We start from the raw sequence: 18,055 nt of genomic DNA, 5'->3' as shown, positions 1-18,055 counted from the left end.
AGACTCATCTGGGAGGTCCTTTTATCACACACAGCTCATCATACTACCGTGTGTGTTTTAAACACATTCAAACTCTTTGCAGCCACCACATTCGCAGGTAAGGCATTCACAACTCTGCACGAAAAAAAACCTGCCTCTCATTCCCCTACTCACACCCTCTTTATACAGTTTCCAGGGATGACCTCTGGTTCTCCCCTGATCTCCCAACTATTCTCTGTAAAACTTCTCCAACATTGATCCTAACAACCCCTTACCCCTTACTAGGTCTCTATCATATCTTCCTTCTTCCTCCTGTCCACCAGACTCTGCAAATTACATCTTCTCAATCTTTCCTCATACTCGACATTCCAGATGTCAGAAACCACCTTAGTCAGTCTCCTTTGGACCCTTTCCAACATCAAAATGGAGACTCAAAATGCTCTCCCAGGGCAAACCCCCTGGAATCTAAGCCGCCCTCACCGGGAGCAAAATTCCAGAGGAAACCTGAGAGCAAAATTCTCAAAACTCTGCATTCATTTTAGTCGCTTCTTACGACTCGCATTAGTTGCGTTGGTGCTATTGTTATCCCAACCACCACATGGGAGTCCCAAAAATTTCCACACCCAACGTGGGGCGTGGAACCATTTTTTAAACCATTTAATACACACACATTCTCTCTCTCCAATTTCAATTTCCTTCCACATATCCTTTAATTTTCTTGCTGAATACATTTCATACACACTACACTGCACAAAATCCCACAAATTCAAATCCCCCGACAAGTTTTACTTACAAACTAAATAGCTCAGTCAATCACATACCCATTTAAAACAAAAACTGCAATAAGTTAACCTAATATTAAAGTTATCCTAAAATATGAAAAAGTTACTTATCTTTTAGGAGCACTAAATCAACTCTACACACCCAACTTTCATAAATTATGAAAAACATACATCTTTCACATTTAAACCAAATAAAAATACTGCACCACTATTCATGCATGAGAATCATCAGAGTAATTCAAAGTCATTTTTCTGGATCTTATGATAGCTACTGACCAAAGATGAACCTAATAGGTGATTACGCAGTATTACAAAAACCAGAAATGCAAATTAAAAGTTCTCTACATTATGATGATTGACACACTTTAACAATTTTATTGCATTTTCATGTAAGTTTAATATATTGTAAGATGTATAATTCAGTCTTTAGTCTTTTATGTGTGTAAAAATCAAGCTTTCTTCTTTAGCAATGCTTCCCGTGCGATGGATGGCACCTGAAAGCCTTAGGGATGGAATTTTCACTCCTGCAACAGATGTTTGGAGTTATGGCATTTTACTGTATGAAATAATAACTTTTGGAAGTTATCCCTATCAAGCATTATCTAATAACCAGGTTTTATCATATGTAAAAAATAATAACACTTTACAAGTGCCAGATGGCTCCAAAGATGAACTGTAAGTATGAAATCCATTATATCATGATTTCAGTTACAGATCCCTAATTACATAGAAGTCTAGAATATACCATAAAGAACCTAAAAACTTGAATCAAAGCTTTTTAGGCTCTTTGTAGCCTAAAAGGCATATTATAGTTAATCAGAGCATATGAAATTTGTATCTAGAAATGGATTTTTGCTTTCATTGGTGAAATATGCACATTTGTATTCATTTTTTTAGGTGACAGAAGGAAGGGTTCAGAATTTGGTTTCTATTGAAACAAATTAATTATATTAATTAATTAATACTACTACTAATAATCATAATTATTATTATTATTATTATTACCAATATGCTAACAATATATCTAAGCCAAACCTTTTTAGAGAGGTATAATCTAGAGCAGTGTTTTGCAAACTTTCTGACTGCTAACTACAATTATTATTGTTATTATTATTCAGGCCTCCATGGAGTCAAAAGACTCATCGTGGGAGGTCCTTTCTAAGAAACACACGTCTATCAAGACTCATCGAGGGAGGTCCCTCCTGGGAAACACAAAGTCTATCATACCACTCCTTAAATGCATTGACCGCTCTCGCTCTCACCACTCCATCAGGCAATGCATTCCATGGTTCATCCACCCTCCATGCAAAGAAACCACTCCTCACCCTCTTTCTCGCAGTTTCCTTTCGTAACTTCCAGGGATGGCCCCTTCTCATGACTCCTTCCCGCTGTTCAACCAAGCAAAAGAACTCCCCACTGTCAACCCTGTAACCACCTCTCAACAGTTTAAAAGTCTCAATCATATCACCCCTCCTTCTTCTATCCACCAAACTCTGCAGTCCACACTCCCTCAGCCGATCCTCATAACTAACATTGTACAGTCCCGACACCATCTTTGTTATCCGCCTTTGTACCCTTTCCACACTTAATTTATACCCTTCAAATCCTGGGAACCAGATCTGAGAACAATGGTCTAAGTGTGGTCTGATCAGAGTCTTATACAATGGAATGATAACCATTTCATCTCTGCAGGTCAATGTCCTTCTCATTATTGCAGCAATCCTCTGCGTTACCTTCACTACCTTTGCGATATGTCCCCTAAATTTCAGGTTTCTATTAATCATCAACCCCCAGATCTCTTGTCTTCCCTACTTCCTCCAGTTTACCTCCTCCCATAGAGTATGCAGCGTTTCATCGATGTGTCCCAAACCTCAATACCTTACATTTTGCTGCATTAAACTGACACCCCCCATTCATTTGCCCATCTATCTAGCTTATTCAAATCCTCTTGCAGGGCTACCACATCTGCATTATTACTAATAACCCTTCCCAGCTTTGCATCATCCGCAAACAATTGAATATCCACTTGCAATCCACGGACAATGTCATTGATATAAAGGTTAAACAATATAGGTCCCAGTACTGAGCCCTGTGTAACCCCACCTGTAACCTTCTTCCTCTTTAGTTTTGCTCCACCATACACAACTCTCTGATAACTATTAGACAGCCAATCCTGAATCCAGTTGACCAATCTGACATCCAGACCCATGCTGCAACTTGAATATCAGTTTATCATGTGGCACCCTGTCAAATGCCTTTGCTAAGTCTAGGAAAATGGCAGTATATGCCTTTCCTTCATCTAATGCTCTTGTAACTTTATCATAAAAGGCTAGCATATTGCTAAAACAAGAGCGCCCCTTCACAAATCCATGTTGACTCTCACTGATAAATGCTGTATATGGTCCCTCACTACTTTCTCCAAGATCTTACTAACTACTGATGACACAAACTGGCCTATAATTAAACACTTCCAGTCTGCTACAACAAAAAATATATTTTGCATTACAGCCAGGTACACACACTCACAAATAGTGTGTGTGTGTGTGTGCAGTAAATTCCAGTCAAATCGGACACATCAGGACTAGAACATTTTGACCCAACGAAGTGGTTGCCCCAATTATGCTATGTTAATAACTAAAAAGATATAAAAAGACACACTAACATTTCACTGAGAAAATAAATCATTTATTCAGATTATTAATTACAACAATGAAATTATTTTATTATTAATTTTAATATTATTATTACATTACACCTCCATAGAGTTCAAAGACTCATTGAGGGAGGGCATCAACTCTACAACACTTTGTCTCACTACTACCCCAACCTTCATCATCTAACACCAACGCCATCTACCGCCGACTACCACCACTAGCACTTTCACAGACAATCACAAACATCCATACCCACGGCAGGATTTGAACCAGTAGCCTTTTGGCTGGAGAGTGGATACACTGACTACTCGGCCAAAATATGCATACTTAAATTTTCCTCTTTGTCAATATCAACAGAGACCTGTTGCTCTTCAGTGTAATCCTATTGAAATAAAATACACAGCAAAGAAAATATTTTATATTTAAACATTTAATTTATATAACTTGAATTTAATGTCATGCCTACATTTCCATCAAGACAACCAACTATCTGTTCTTTAAAATCATCATGACCCAGCTTTTTAGCTAGCTCTTCTGACTTCTTTTTAACATTGGACAACTGACACACACACACACACACACACACACATAAATTGTTATGAATGTCTGCTTCACTACAGTAAGTGGCCTCACCCAACAACAAAAACAAATATTAAGGAGAAGGAAAGCTCTGAAAGTGACGAATTCCAAATATACACTGATGGAAGCAAAACTGAAAGGAACGTCGGTTGTTCGCTCAATGTATACAACAGACAGTCCATTATACAAGAACACTGTTCTAGACTTCATTCTCTCTGTTCCAACAACCAAGCAGAACAACTTGCCATAGGTCAATCACTCACATATCTCCAGGAATTAGAACTCAACATCTCACAGCAAAAGACAGCAACAGTTTACAGTGATAGTAGAAGCACTATAGATGGCATAAAAAACCAGAACAACCATATTGCATTGATAGAACAGAGAAGAAATCTGGTTCGAAATCTCACTCTAGAGGGATGAGAAATCAAATTCTGCTAGGTGAAAGCCCATACTGGAATAGCAGGAAACGAGAGAGCGGATCAGCTGGCTAAAGAAGCAGCTAGAAATGAACAGCTAGAAACAAGTTACCAGAAATTCTTGCAATCTGCAATAAAAACACTTGCAGAAGAGAATAAACAGCAAAAGAATTTTTTCCTAGCACCAGAAACAGACTCCGGCTGAAAAGACACTCCATTTCTCCAGGTTTAACCACGCTACTAACGGGACATGGAAAACTAAGACACTACTTACACAGATTCTATATCCTGGAATCACCATTGTGCATTTGCAGTCCACACCTTCAACAGACTGTTGACATATTTACGACTGTCAGCTATTGGACTCCATCCGGATGCCACTAATGCAACACGTCATCACTTCCGGAGACAAGTGGACAGCGTCAAGACAGAGACTTATCGAAAAGTATTACATAGAATTAATTAAATTTGCTAATAAAATCAACTTCCAGTCCCTGTGATCTAACATAAATACTCTTATTATGTGAATTATACTGTATAGGGTTAATATATGTATATATAAAAATCTAAATGTAAACATGAAAATTGATACAAAAATATTAATAGAAATGTTAATCAGTACTTGTAAGCTACATGTAATATAAGCATTGTAATGCAATGGAGCATGTAGGAATAAATTACCTCCTGGTAGTTACTAAATCACTTAAGGAATTGAACAATGTAGATACGAATATAAATTAAATTATACTTTAATAAATATTTCCAATATTTCGGCAACGTCATGTTGCCATCTTCAAAAGGAACTTACAAAAAAAAAGGCACGTGCACGTAGGCAATACAACACAGTAACTGAGAATTGAGAATGAAGCTATTGTTCTCCTAAAAGTCCTGATGGTGCCCTCTAGCGGGCTAAGTAGGTGTTCTTGGCCGTTGGGCTTAAAGTCTGCTGATGTAAGCCTCCCAAATTTGGGGCAGTCGCATACAACCAAATTTGTTGAGTTTGGAGAGTTTCTTAGGGCTGAGACTGATTCCATAAATAGTCTTTCGAATTTGTATTTGCTATGGTGTATTACTGTAGCTTTCTTCCACCGTATTCTGTAGCGTATATCCAGAGCATGATCTGCAAGACTAGAATGGCTGTACTTGTGAAAACAGATGTAGTACTTGTGTTCAGAAATTCTGATATTTGCTGTCCTGTCTGTTTGGCCAAAGTAAGACAGTTTGCAACTGCAAGGGACCTGCTATACACCAGTTAGGTCTAGGGGAAGTGGTTGGTCTTTAGTGGAAAAATAGTTGAGGTATTTGATGAATAATTTACAAGGGTGTTTCATCCTCATCAGGGTGAAATAATGAGAAACTGAAGTGTAGAGGACATAGGAGAGGATGGCGTAATTGTGAGTGAGCAGGAAGTATATAAGGAAATAAATAAGCTCGATGTCAATAAGACGATCGGATTTGATGGCATATTACCACATGTCTTAAGGAAATTTTCAAAGGAATTGGCAGTAGCATTGGCATGTCTATTTAATAAGAGTCTTACAACAGCACAGGTTCCAACAGAGTAGAAAGAAGGAAAAATTAATCACCACTGAATAAAGGTGATGATAAGGTTATGCCTGCAAATTATAGTCTAATCTGTATAACTGGAGGCATCAGATATATAGATTAGCCTATTGGCAAGAACCTTAAATTGTGGTTAAGGTTCTTGCCAATCTCTCCAGTACCTTAACCACAACTCCAGATATACAGATTAGCCTATAATTTGGTTGATTAGCCTATAAACTGATAATTTATAGGCTTTAATAATTTAATCTTTAAATTGAGGTTGATAACAGAAATATTCTCTGTGGATGTCAGCATGAGTTTGTTAAAGAGACAGCATGTTTTACTAATATACTATACAAGGTGGCAAATGTCATGAATAAAGGAGTGGTATACTTAGATTTTGCAAAAGCTTTTGATAGACTGCTACATGTCATGCTATTATATAAACCGAATTGGATGGGATTGGATCACAGACTAATGAGTTGGATTGGCAGCTGACTGTCAGATAGATATCAGAAAGTTGTATATGGGATGTGCAGTATCCCAAAAGAGGAAAATCATGGTGTGCCTCAGGAGTGTGTATTGGGGACCATTGTTGTTTAATTTGTATATTAATGATATGCACCTGCTTGCAGATGATGCAGAATTGGTGAAATCAGTGCAGAGTAAAGGATGTCACAGTCATATAGGATGATTGAATAGATTATATGAATGGGTAAATAGACCTATCAGCTGAATATTGCATAGTGTAAGGTTTTGAAATTTGGTGAGCAATGATGGGATGCAAAGTATACATATTGTGGGACAACTTTAAAGGAGATAGAGTAGATGAGAAATCTTGGAGTGGTGGTGGTGGTAGTGGTGGAGAAAGACCTGAAATTCAGTGGCCACATTGTACACCTTGTGAAGTTGTCACATTGGATAATGGCAATGGTGAGGAGGACCTTGATGTCAGAAATAAAGAGGTTATAATTTCATTTTATAAAGCCTTGATCAGGCCTTGTATGGATTATTGTGCACAGATTTGGTTTCCTGATTTTCATGCTGACTGATGAAGATATGTTAAAAACAATCCAGAGAAGATTTATGCAGGTGGTAAGCAGTCTTTGGAATATGGAGTATGAAGACAGATTGGAAGAATGTAAATTGCAAAGCCTCATGAATAGGAGGAGAGGTTGGAAAATGATTGAGACTTATAAATTAGTCAGTGGTTTTTATCAGGTTAACATAGAAGAAATTTTTTATAGAATAGGAGAATGGGGGGGGGAATGGAAAAAGAGGCCATCACTGGAAACTGTATAAGGAGAGTGTGAGCAGAAGACTGAGGAGAAGGCTCTTTGCAAGGAGAGTGTTTGGTGAGCGAAATGCATTGCCTGAATGTATTCTGAATGTAGACTCATTGAATCAATTGAAGGCATGCTTGGATGATTTTGTGTATACCTTCCATGATTAGCTTCTGCCTTACTGGAGGTCAGGTGTTAATTACAATAATAATATGCAGTATAGCTGCATGCACTGTAATATTAGATTCTAATATTTAAAATATTAGAATTGTAGAATAGAGATTAGATAGACAAAAGATGTACAAACATATTTGGTTAGGAATTGGAGGTTAGTTAGGGATAGAATTGAGTTGATGGACATAGCATTCTTTATGATGGTCGGGATGGATTTGTAAAGGTAGGTCTTGTTAGAGCAATTTACTTGCATTTTATGATAAGATAACAAGTGTGTTAGATAAGGGAGAATTATATACAGTGATATCCTTGGGCTTTGCAAAAGTGTTTGATAGATTACCACATAAGTTGATGTACAAGCTGCAAAGCATAATAGATAGTATATTAGTTAGATGGATTGGAGATTGACTCTCTGAATGGTACCAGTTGTGTATGATGTAGCAGTGTCTCAAAAAAGGAGGGTAACCAGTGATACATCTCAGAGTTTTGTTCTTCACTCCTTGCTGTTTAACTTGTATAAATGATATATCATGTGGACTGACTGGGGATCTTTTCCTTGTTTGCTGATGATGCAAAGTTGGGAAAAATCATTAGTAGCACTGCTGATGTCATCATATCCCTATAAGAAGATATGAACAGACTTGGATAAGGGTGTGGTGTCGTAGTTTTAATATTAATAAGTGGACAGTGTTGCAGTTTGGAGTGCAGAAATATAAGGCTGTGTACTATATTGATGATGCTGTACTGCACAAAGGGGATTAGATTCGAGATTTTGGAGTGATGGTTGACAGTGTTACAAAGACTGCACATCATAATGCTGCTATGATAAGAAGCATTCTAACACTATATGATAAGAAGTACTCTAACACAATTGAAGAGAATTGCATTCTCTTCAATCAGTGTGATCGAAGTGAATGCAAATTGCAGAGCCTAGTAGATAGAAGAAGGTGTGTGCGGGGGGGGGGACATGGGCAGGCATATAAGTTGGTAAGGGGTAATTACCCAATTAATGTGGATGAGATTTTTCACAGAATGGCTGGAAACAGAAGAATGAGAGGCCATCCCTGTAAGCTGTATAAGCAAAGAAGTGAGGAGTATGTTTTTTGTATGGAGAATGGTGGGTGATTGGAATGCAGTGTCTGAAAGTGTGGCGAGTGCAGAGACAGTGAATGCATTCAAGTCATGGCATGATGAGCTATGTGTCTGAGAGAGTGGGACCCACAATGAGTCTCTAGACTCCGTGGAGGTATGATAATAATATAACATATAGGATTTTGTTCACTACAGTATATGTGAGATGTATTCTTTTAAAGAATGAAAGATTTATGAACTAGTGAGCAAGTGTGTATAAAGTGTTTTGAAAACGAGTGCAAGAAATGTGAGGAATAGGAATAGAAGTATGACAGTGGAAAGGGAGGGGGGGGGGAAGAGATAGAGAGAGAGAGAGAGAGAGATGAAAAAATTCTGGGAAAATTCCAATGAGTATTTTGGAATTCAAATGGAGGAACTGAGTGAGAGTGAATGCTGTATAAGTGACTGCATGAAATAAATGGTGCAAGATGTAAAATGGTGAGTTAGTAAGGAAAGAGGTGCAATTACACGGAGTCCTTCACAGAAAAAAAAATGAGATAGAATGGTTGAAAATGCCTGTATAAATAATGAAAGAGGGAAAGCATAAAGAGTTTTGTATACAGACTTCATTATAAGAGCAGTGCTTGAGGAAAGTGTAAGAAATTTCGTTTTCCATGGGGCAATAACTAAGAATGTTAGAGATGATGTTAGGGTGCAAAAAGAGAGAAAGAGAGAGAGAGAGAGAGAGAGAGAGAGAGAGAGAGATGATTATTTTGGGTGGTAGAAATGATCTTGTAGTTGCAATTATTATTATTATTATTATTCTCATATCTCTACATATATCCTCAGATAAGCTTCGAGGATGAAAGCAAAGAAATTAGTTCTCATCCAAGATGTATCATATGTAACCAAATGCATGTAATGTATGTACCACATGAAAACCCAATGTATGTAATGTATGTATTATATGTAAACTAATGTACGTAATGTAAATATCACATGTAAACAAATGTATGTAATGTATATAATAACTGTAACAAATGTATGCAATGTAAAAAAAAAAAAAAATTCTTTTAAATATAAATCATGAGTTTACACTGTATGTTTGTGAGAATAAGGAAACATAATATTTAGATTGTATATGTGTAAATACTGTTGTATAATCACACCTTTTCAAACTTGAAAAAAAAAAAATAGTAAACTACAACATGTAATATTATACAACTTATGTAACTCTGAACAATATAATTGTAAATTATTATTATGATTGCTATATAAAAAAAAAAAACTGTTATCATCGTTACTATTTAAATCTATGTAGCACAAAGTGCTGAACCTTGTAAAATAATATACTGAATAGATGATCATTGTACATAAGTAAATATTTGAAAGAACAATAAAACAAATTAAAAAAAAAAAAAATTATGTGACACCTCTAAGGAATCCAAAGACTTGTCGAGGGATGGCACCCACCCACAACTCTCTGTATCCACCACTCAATCCACTAACTACACTGAACCGCAACTAACATTGTCATCATTTACACCAACGCTATCTACTGCCGACTACTACTATTTTCACAGACAATCACAAACATCCATGCGAACCCCCAGCCTTTTTGCTAGAGAGTGGATACACTAACCACTCAGCCAATCAGGCCAGTAGTATGTGTGAAATGTATTCTTTCAAAGAATGAAAGATTTATGGTCTAGTGCAGTGTTTCTCAAACTGCAGATATCTGTGTACCCCTCCTTAAATTTTCATTATTACCAAGTACCCCCTTATTCTTGTGGAAAGGCTTAGACATTGGTTATACATTCTTACTAAATAGCTTAAGGAAATTGCAATGTACAATAGATTGGGTAATTAAATTGAATTGAATTGAATTATAATTGAATTCATTTACACTACTTGCACTCACAACATCCAATTCTTTCTGTGGCCTGTGCCCAAAGGTAGGTAAGGTTAGTGAAGTCCTTCTGTTCTACAATAATGGCAAAATCCATACTAGCAATCACTAATTAACTGATTGGTCTCCAGGCAGTAAAAAAGCTGGTTGATGATGATCTTCTCCATCACTTTTGAGCATTGGTGCAACCCCTGGCTCCCCCCAAAAGAAAAAGGAAAAAAATACTGGAAAAAATTCCAAAACTGTTTTCCTAATTAAAATTCTTTTTTTTTTTTTTTAAATTTAGTTGTGTTGTATCTTCTATTTCTATGCTACTTATGAATTAGCGGTCACATAAGGTGGGAATACCCTATAGCTCTTGGGAATCCTGGGCGCTGTGAACGCAAGGCGAACAAAGTAGTGCTCGAGCAGTACTTCGTTTGCCCGAGCCGAGCCAGAGGAGATCACGGGTATCATGTATTGGCAATCACTGCAGATTCTCAATTATAGCTCGTATGCAATGCATAATGTGTATTCTCAAATCGTCTACTCAACTCAGGCCCCCACTCAAGATTAAATCTTGAGTGCTGGCCCCCTCCAAGATTAAATCCTGAGTGCGCCACTGCTTTTGAGAGTGCTGAGGTGAGAACAATGGGATGATAATTGGATGGCTAACTTATCTTTCTTTTTAGGTACAGGCTGGATATGACAATTTTCAGCATCTACTTTTATAAGTAGATGCCAGATATGATATGTGGGTAATACAGGATGAGTGTTGATTCTGGAGCACTAGTTTTGAGCATAACTGGAGGAATATGATTTGGAACAGGAGAGTTATTAGTGTCAAGACTGATGAGGATTTTTCTGATGTCCTTCTGATGAAAGATGCATGCAGTGAGCAGCTTGTGGCATTGTAGGAGATGATTTGCATTCGTTGTCTAAACAAGTGTTGGAGGAAAAGACTGATACCAAGAGGTCAGTCAGCCTTATCTTTGGATAATTGTTGATCAGTTTTTGTATTTAACCTGTTCTTTGGATTTGAGGAGGGAAAATGTTCTACAATAATGGCAAAATCCATACTAGCAATCACTAATTAACTGATTGGTCTCCAGGCAGTAAAAAAGCTGGTTGATGATGATCTTCTCCATCACTTTTGAGCATTGGTGCAACCCCTGGCTCCCCCCATGAAATGTATAGTCAAATAAGCCAAGCAAATAAGAAAAGGGTGATCATTATGGGTGATTTTAATTATGGCAATATAGACTGGAATGAAGAGATAGCAACTGGAAGTAAAGAAAATGAGTTTCTTGAGTTTTTAAGGGATAACTACCTCAGACAGTATGTAACAGAGGGCACAAGAGAATTAAGGGTCTTGGATTTGGTCATCTCATCGGAGGATGTAATTATCAATGAGGTATCAAATCATCCACCAATTGGTGAAAGTGACCATGAGGTGATTACTTGGGTGGTTGCCAGCAGTGCAAGGATCCCTGTGAAAAAAGGGTATATGTGGAACTACAAGGGGGGGGGGGTGATTATGAAGAGCTCAGGAGACAGCTTGCAAGGGTAGCATGGAATGAGGAGTTAGCTGGAAAAGAGATCAATGCAGCTTGGGGGATTTTCAAAAAATATTTAGTAGATGCAATGTCTAAATGTATACCATGGGTGAGAAGGTTAAATAAGTTAGGTGTGAGATGGATGAATAAAGAGATTAAGCATGCAATACAGAGAAAAAGGGCATTGTGCAGGCAGCATAAGAGAAGTGGAAGTAACCAATTTCATGAGTTCTACAAAGACCAGGCAAGGAGAGTGACTTGGTTGGTGAGAGTAGCTAAAGAGAGGTATGAACAGCAGTTAGCTAATGAAGCTAAAAAGAATCCTAGGGAGTTCTTTCGATATGTAGCCAGCAAAAGAAAGAATGATTATGGAAGGATGACATTGATTGGAGGAAATGGTATAAAGACAGCTGTTGCAGAATGTGTGGTGGAGATACTTAATGAGCAGTTCATAAAGATCTTTCAATCTTGTGAATGTGACTTCATGTAGAGATTAAGAGCAGTTGATGATGGGGAGGAGAGACTGACTGTAAGTGAGCAAGAGGTGTTTGGGGAGTTGAGTAAACTAGATGTAAATAAGCCTGTGGGACTTGATAATATATCACCGCGTATTCTGAAGGAATGTGCCAGAGAGTTGACACCTGCCTTGACGTATTTTTTTAATACGAGTCTTGCACTTGGTCAAGTCCCTAAAGAGTGGAAGGAGGGCAAGATTGTGCCACTTCATAAAGGAGGTGATCGAACTCAAGCATCAAACTATAGGCCTATCTGTGTGTCAGGTGTTGTGGTTAAGTTGTTGGAGAAGCTTGTGAGAACTAGGATCCAGAGTTGGGTTGACAACAATGGTATAATCTTTGATGGACAGCATGGATTTGCTAAAGGGAGGTCGTGTTTTAGTAATCTACTTACTTATTACAATAAAGTGACTGCTTCCTTGGACAGAGGAGAAGGATACACAGTAATATACTTGGATTTCGCAAAAGCTTTTGATAGAGTACCTCATGATAAGTTGACAGTCAAACTAGAGCAGATGGGGTTGGATATTAGATTAGTGCATTGGATTGGAGACTGGCTATCTGATAGGTATCAACAACTTGTGTATGATGGTGCAATATCCAGGAAAAGGAAAGTCACTAGTGGAGTGCCTCAGGGATCTGTTTTAGGGCCATTACTATTTAACTTGTATATTAATGATATTGGCGAAGATTTGAATGGAGATATTCAGTTGTTTGCAGATGATGCAAAGTTGGGACGAACCATAAAGAGTAGTGAAGATGTTGTGGCCTTGCAAGAAGACTTGAATAAATTGAGTGATTGGGCAAGCAAATGGGGATGCGAGTTCAATGTTGCAAAATGTAAGGTTTTAAAATTTGGAAAACAAAGATGGGATGCAGAATTTATGCTTGGTGAGAATATATTGTTGGAGGTAGGGGAAATAAGAGATCTGGGAGTGATAGTGGATAAGGATCTAAAATTTAGGGGACACATCGCCAAAATTGTGAAGACAACACAAAGACTTCTGGGAATGATGAGGAGGACACTGACGTGTAGAAGTAGGGAGATTCTTGTTCCATTGTATAAGGCTTTGATTAGGCCACACATGGACTATTGTGCCCAGATTTGGTCACCTGGTTTTCAGAAGGATGAAGAGATGTTGGAAAGGGTCCAAATGCGACTGACTAAGGTAGTTTCTGACCTCTGGAATGTCGAGTATGAGGAAAGATTGAAAAGATGTAATTTGCAGAGTCTAGTGGAGAGAAGGAAGAGGGGAGATATGATAGAGACCTACAAGTTGGTAAGGGGTTGTTATAGGATCAATGGTGGAGAAGTCCTACAGAGAATAGTGGGAGATCAGGGGAGAACCAGAGGTCATACCTGGAAACTGTATAAAGAGGGTGTGAGTAGGGGAGTGAGAGGCAGGTTTTTTTCGTGCAGAGTTGTGAATGATTGGAATGCCTTGCCTGAGAGTGTGGTGTCTGCAAGGAGTTTGAATGTGTTTAAGACCCGGTATGATGAGATGTGTGTGAGATAAAAGGACCTCCTAGATGAGTCTTTGACTCCATGAGGTCTTGTTTAATAATAATAATAATAATAATAAATTAGTGAGTGGGAGGATGGCATAGAGTTGGTTCGGGTTCCTCAGTTTGAACTGTGGGCCTTTCTGCTGAGTGGGAGTGATAATACTTCATCTGCCACAATATGCTCTTACTTTATTATTATTATTATTATTATTATTATTATTATTATTATTATTATTATTATTATTAAAAGAGACCTCTAGGGTGTCAGGAACTCATCAAGAAAGGCCACATATTACCTGCACCAGCTGTCATACCTGTTCTCAGATTTATTCACACTACTTGCATGCGAGTATGCAATCTATGAGAGAAAAATCTAGTTCTACCCCCATCCCCCCACACTTCTTAACAGTATTCATTCTCAACTTCCAAGGATGCCCTCTCTTCTTTCACAACACTCCATGAGATGAAAAATTACGTTTACTGATATCCTGTATGACCCTTTCAGAAGTTTGTAAGTCCCAATCATATCATTCCTCCTTCTCCTGTTTGCTAATGTCTGCAGTCTAAAAATTCTTTATCCATCTTTCTTTCCACTCCTATGAAATTTTCCATTCTGAGACTCAAAAATCGCATAGCTTGGTCAAAGTCATAACCAGTTCAGATGAACTCTCTTTTAGCATCTGTGCTGATATCCCATCAGTGTCTATTTACCAAATTTTTATTTAATTTGTGCAATAGCTGTATTACCTCATCCTCATACACTTAAGTTTCTTCATTCAGTGAATAGGTAGCAGTGATGAAAATGTTGTCAATACCAGAGTGATAGCCGTTAGCAAAATGGGCACTCATTAGTTGAACAATCTCTTTTACATCTGTCACCCACATACCATCTGCATTCAGTAGGATTATTCTTTCACATTCATTCTTTTTTTTGCTTGCATCATAATGATAGAATTCTTTTGGGTTATTATTAATTTGCAGAGCCAGTTTCTTTTCATGGTCTGACTTTGTTTCCATACAATAACTGCAACTGTTCTGGCCTACTCCTTATAATTTTTATAAATGACATCATCTTTATGTATAGAGTATTCCTCCCACATCATCTTTTTGTTACAAATCTCTTGCTTAATAAAATTACACATCCATTTCACTCCTACTCTATTTATTCTTCAAACTCTAGGAACACATTCTGATATTGCATCATTTTGGTATTTTTTAAATGCCGCTCATGCACTGTCGATATCCTTCTTATTCACCAACTGATACGATACCATGGCACAGAACCTAGCATACTCTTCAGATGGGCATAATTTCCATGGAACATTCATAAACTTAGCCATCCCAAGCGAGTCCACATGCTCACTGGGGGAAGAATAGTTGTGTCTTTAACCAAAACCCCTGCTGACACTGTAATCAGATCTAACACTTTTTTGACTTTGAGTTCCTTCTGTCACATGCTGTTTGAGGAGGTTGTTTCAATCAGCTCAATACATTCAATTTCATTCTTCTCATGAGATTTTACTGCTACCCAATCAATTTTTGGATAATTAAAGTCCCTCATTATGATTACTCATTTGGCACCCACCACATCTAATGGCTCTTTATTTGGCAATGCATTTCTTCATCATTGGCAGTCAATCTATCTCTCTACCCCATTGTATATTTGATGTATAACAACACCAAATACACATGTTGGAAGTTTATTTTGCACTTGGTTAGACTATAATAAATTTAGTTTAATCCTTTATCCATGTGTAAGCAAACAAAGTTTATGCCAGAAAATATCTTCAGGGCTGAGGTAAGGTGGTGCAACACTTTGGCAACTCACAGCAAAGGTGGACCAAGCTCTCATCACTCCTTGTCTCAGTATCTCTCATAATGCAAAGCACATCTCCTTGCAGACATGTATAATGCCATGCATTGAGGTAAGGGCTACCCAAACCGGTTTCAACCTTTATTGAGGTCGTGTCAGTGGGAGGCAGACACAGAAGTGGTGATACAAGGCAGAAGCAATAGGAGAGGTCATATTTACCTATAAAGTGTCATATATACAGTGTCGTACCACCTTATCTCAGTCCTGAAGATATTTTCAGGTGCAAACCTTGTTTGCTTACACTTGGATAAAGGATTAAACTAAATTTATTATACCAAATACACAGTGGGGGTAGAGGGATAGATTGGCTGGCAATGATGAAAAAATGTATTTGATCCTTTTTAGACTCCCTCACATCTAATGGCTTTGAACTCACTGAAAAACTGTTACCAGTATTAGTCATAGTCTCAACTCTAAATGGATTCAAGTCATCCAAAACCATTTAACATTTTAGCTTTTTTAAAAATACAAATATAAGAACAGTCTTTCATACAACTAATAAATAAAAATTAATATGTTAGCAAATTATATGCAATAGCCATTTTTTTAATAGCCAGAAATTACACCTAGCTATAAACCATCATAACTGCTACTTTAAGCAGATTATCAAAGGAAAAAAAAGTCAGGTTAACAATAAAGTTGGAACTAAGCAGCCCTCAAAAGACTGTAAGGTTAGCTGATGTGAGATCATATATTTACTAGTTAATATTTTACTTAATGAAGGATATGGAAATAGAGAATTAAGATTTACTCAACTGAATAATTTGATGTTTGAGATACAGTATTGAGTTCTTTTGATATTTGAGATACAGTATTTTTGTTAGCATTCTCAGCTTTACATTGAATCTGAAAATTATAATCTGCATTTTGTTTTCTAGGAGAACGCTGCTATTAAGATGTTGGGCAAAAAATCCTGAGCATCGTCCTAGTGCCTATGAAATTCTGGAGATCCTTGCAGCAAATCCAGAACTAATTGCACCATGTCTGGATACGCCAATGTCTAGTGTAGATGTGGAAGCTACTGACTCAATTGAGCTACCACTTAGTGAACGTCCCAGAATGCAATCAATTTCTTCAGCTACACCACCAGTTAGAATGCGACGTCATAATTCAGTAGACCAAAGTAATATAAGTGCTTTTCCAGTCCACAAAGAAACTATTTGTGCAATAAGCAGCATAGAAAGTGGACTGAAAGTGTCTCATCATCCTATATCATCAAAGGTTCAACTACAGGAAAATGGGCAAGAGAAATATGTGACTCTTGAACTTCAGATGGCTCGTGGGGATAGTGACTATGGTAGTGATGCTTCCCAAGACTTATATCATCAAATTTCATCACTATGAGCTGTCACTTATTAAATCTAAAACAGGATATTACTTATGTATATGGTGCTCAAGTTCAAAAGCTGTTGTCATAATGTGACTCAACATACTCAAGTTTCTATCCAGAGTTATAGCTCAACTGTCCTGCATTCTTTGTGTTTCATCTATCATGATTTTGGAATATTTGTATATTTTGTGTACATCTGAAAGTCGATTCATTCTTTGATGTTTCTATGTTTGTCTGTCATTTTAGATATGAAATATCAGTTTGTAAATGCATGAAGGTAAGACCGTTCAAAATAAGTTATGCATCAAGAATTTTCACTCAGAAAATATAATCTATATATCAGATGCCCCATTACACTGTAATGTAATGGGGCATCTGATATAGTATCAAGGCAAACAAACTTGATGCAAAAAATATAGAACAAACCAAACAAATATATAGTGATATATACAACAAAATTATTAAAGCTTATTCTAGATATAGAGCAGAACTTCCTTTTTTTTTATCTCATTAAGTATCTTTATAGGAAATCCACTAGCATATAGGATGTTATTATCTGCATGCCACTTCCAGTCACTATCCTAGCTAGAAATTAGAAACTGAGTGCACTAAAATACGACTGTGTGCAGACTGTAAGGTGAAGAAATGAAGAAAGAACGTTCTTTTATGTAAGCAGTTCATCCAAAATCATTCCTACAGAACTCGTATATTAAAGTCACCTAAATCCATACAAAAGCTTGAAAAACCTGCTTATATTATCTAATATTCGAAAAATACCTAGCAGTTTACAAAATATATTGTACTTGCATCCAGCTTTACCTAGGCCAAGCAGGCCAGATTTTGAGATTCAACAAGATGGGAGTGGGAGGACACCATAGTGGTGCTGAGCATAAAACAGGAA

The 18,055-nt window shown here is 37.3% G+C and overlaps 1 protein-coding gene across 1 annotated transcript in view; it reads left to right on the top strand.

Moving 5' to 3' along the window:
• Window positions 1-17,373, top strand: part of LOC150097054 (uncharacterized) — a 353,024-nt gene extending 335,651 nt beyond the window's left edge. Inside the window, exons 17-18 of the mRNA XM_090408116.1 lie at window positions 1,229-1,436; window positions 16,703-17,373. Coding sequence (XP_090264242.1) covers window positions 1,229-1,436; window positions 16,703-17,168 — 674 coding nt within the window. The 3' untranslated portion in view covers window positions 17,169-17,373. The remainder of the gene's footprint in view (window positions 1-1,228; window positions 1,437-16,702) is intronic.
• Window positions 17,374-18,055: the final 682 nt, after the last annotated feature.

The sequence above is a fragment of the Typopeltis vanoorti genome, chromosome 18 (genome assembly GCF_054136105.1).
Source record: "Typopeltis vanoorti isolate ZY-2024b chromosome 18, IOZ_Tvanoo_1.0, whole genome shotgun sequence".
Taxonomy (NCBI): Eukaryota; Metazoa; Arthropoda; class Arachnida; order Uropygi; family Thelyphonidae; genus Typopeltis; species Typopeltis vanoorti.
Note: the sequence above shows the minus strand (reverse complement) of the source record. Positions and strands in the feature narration are given on the sequence as shown.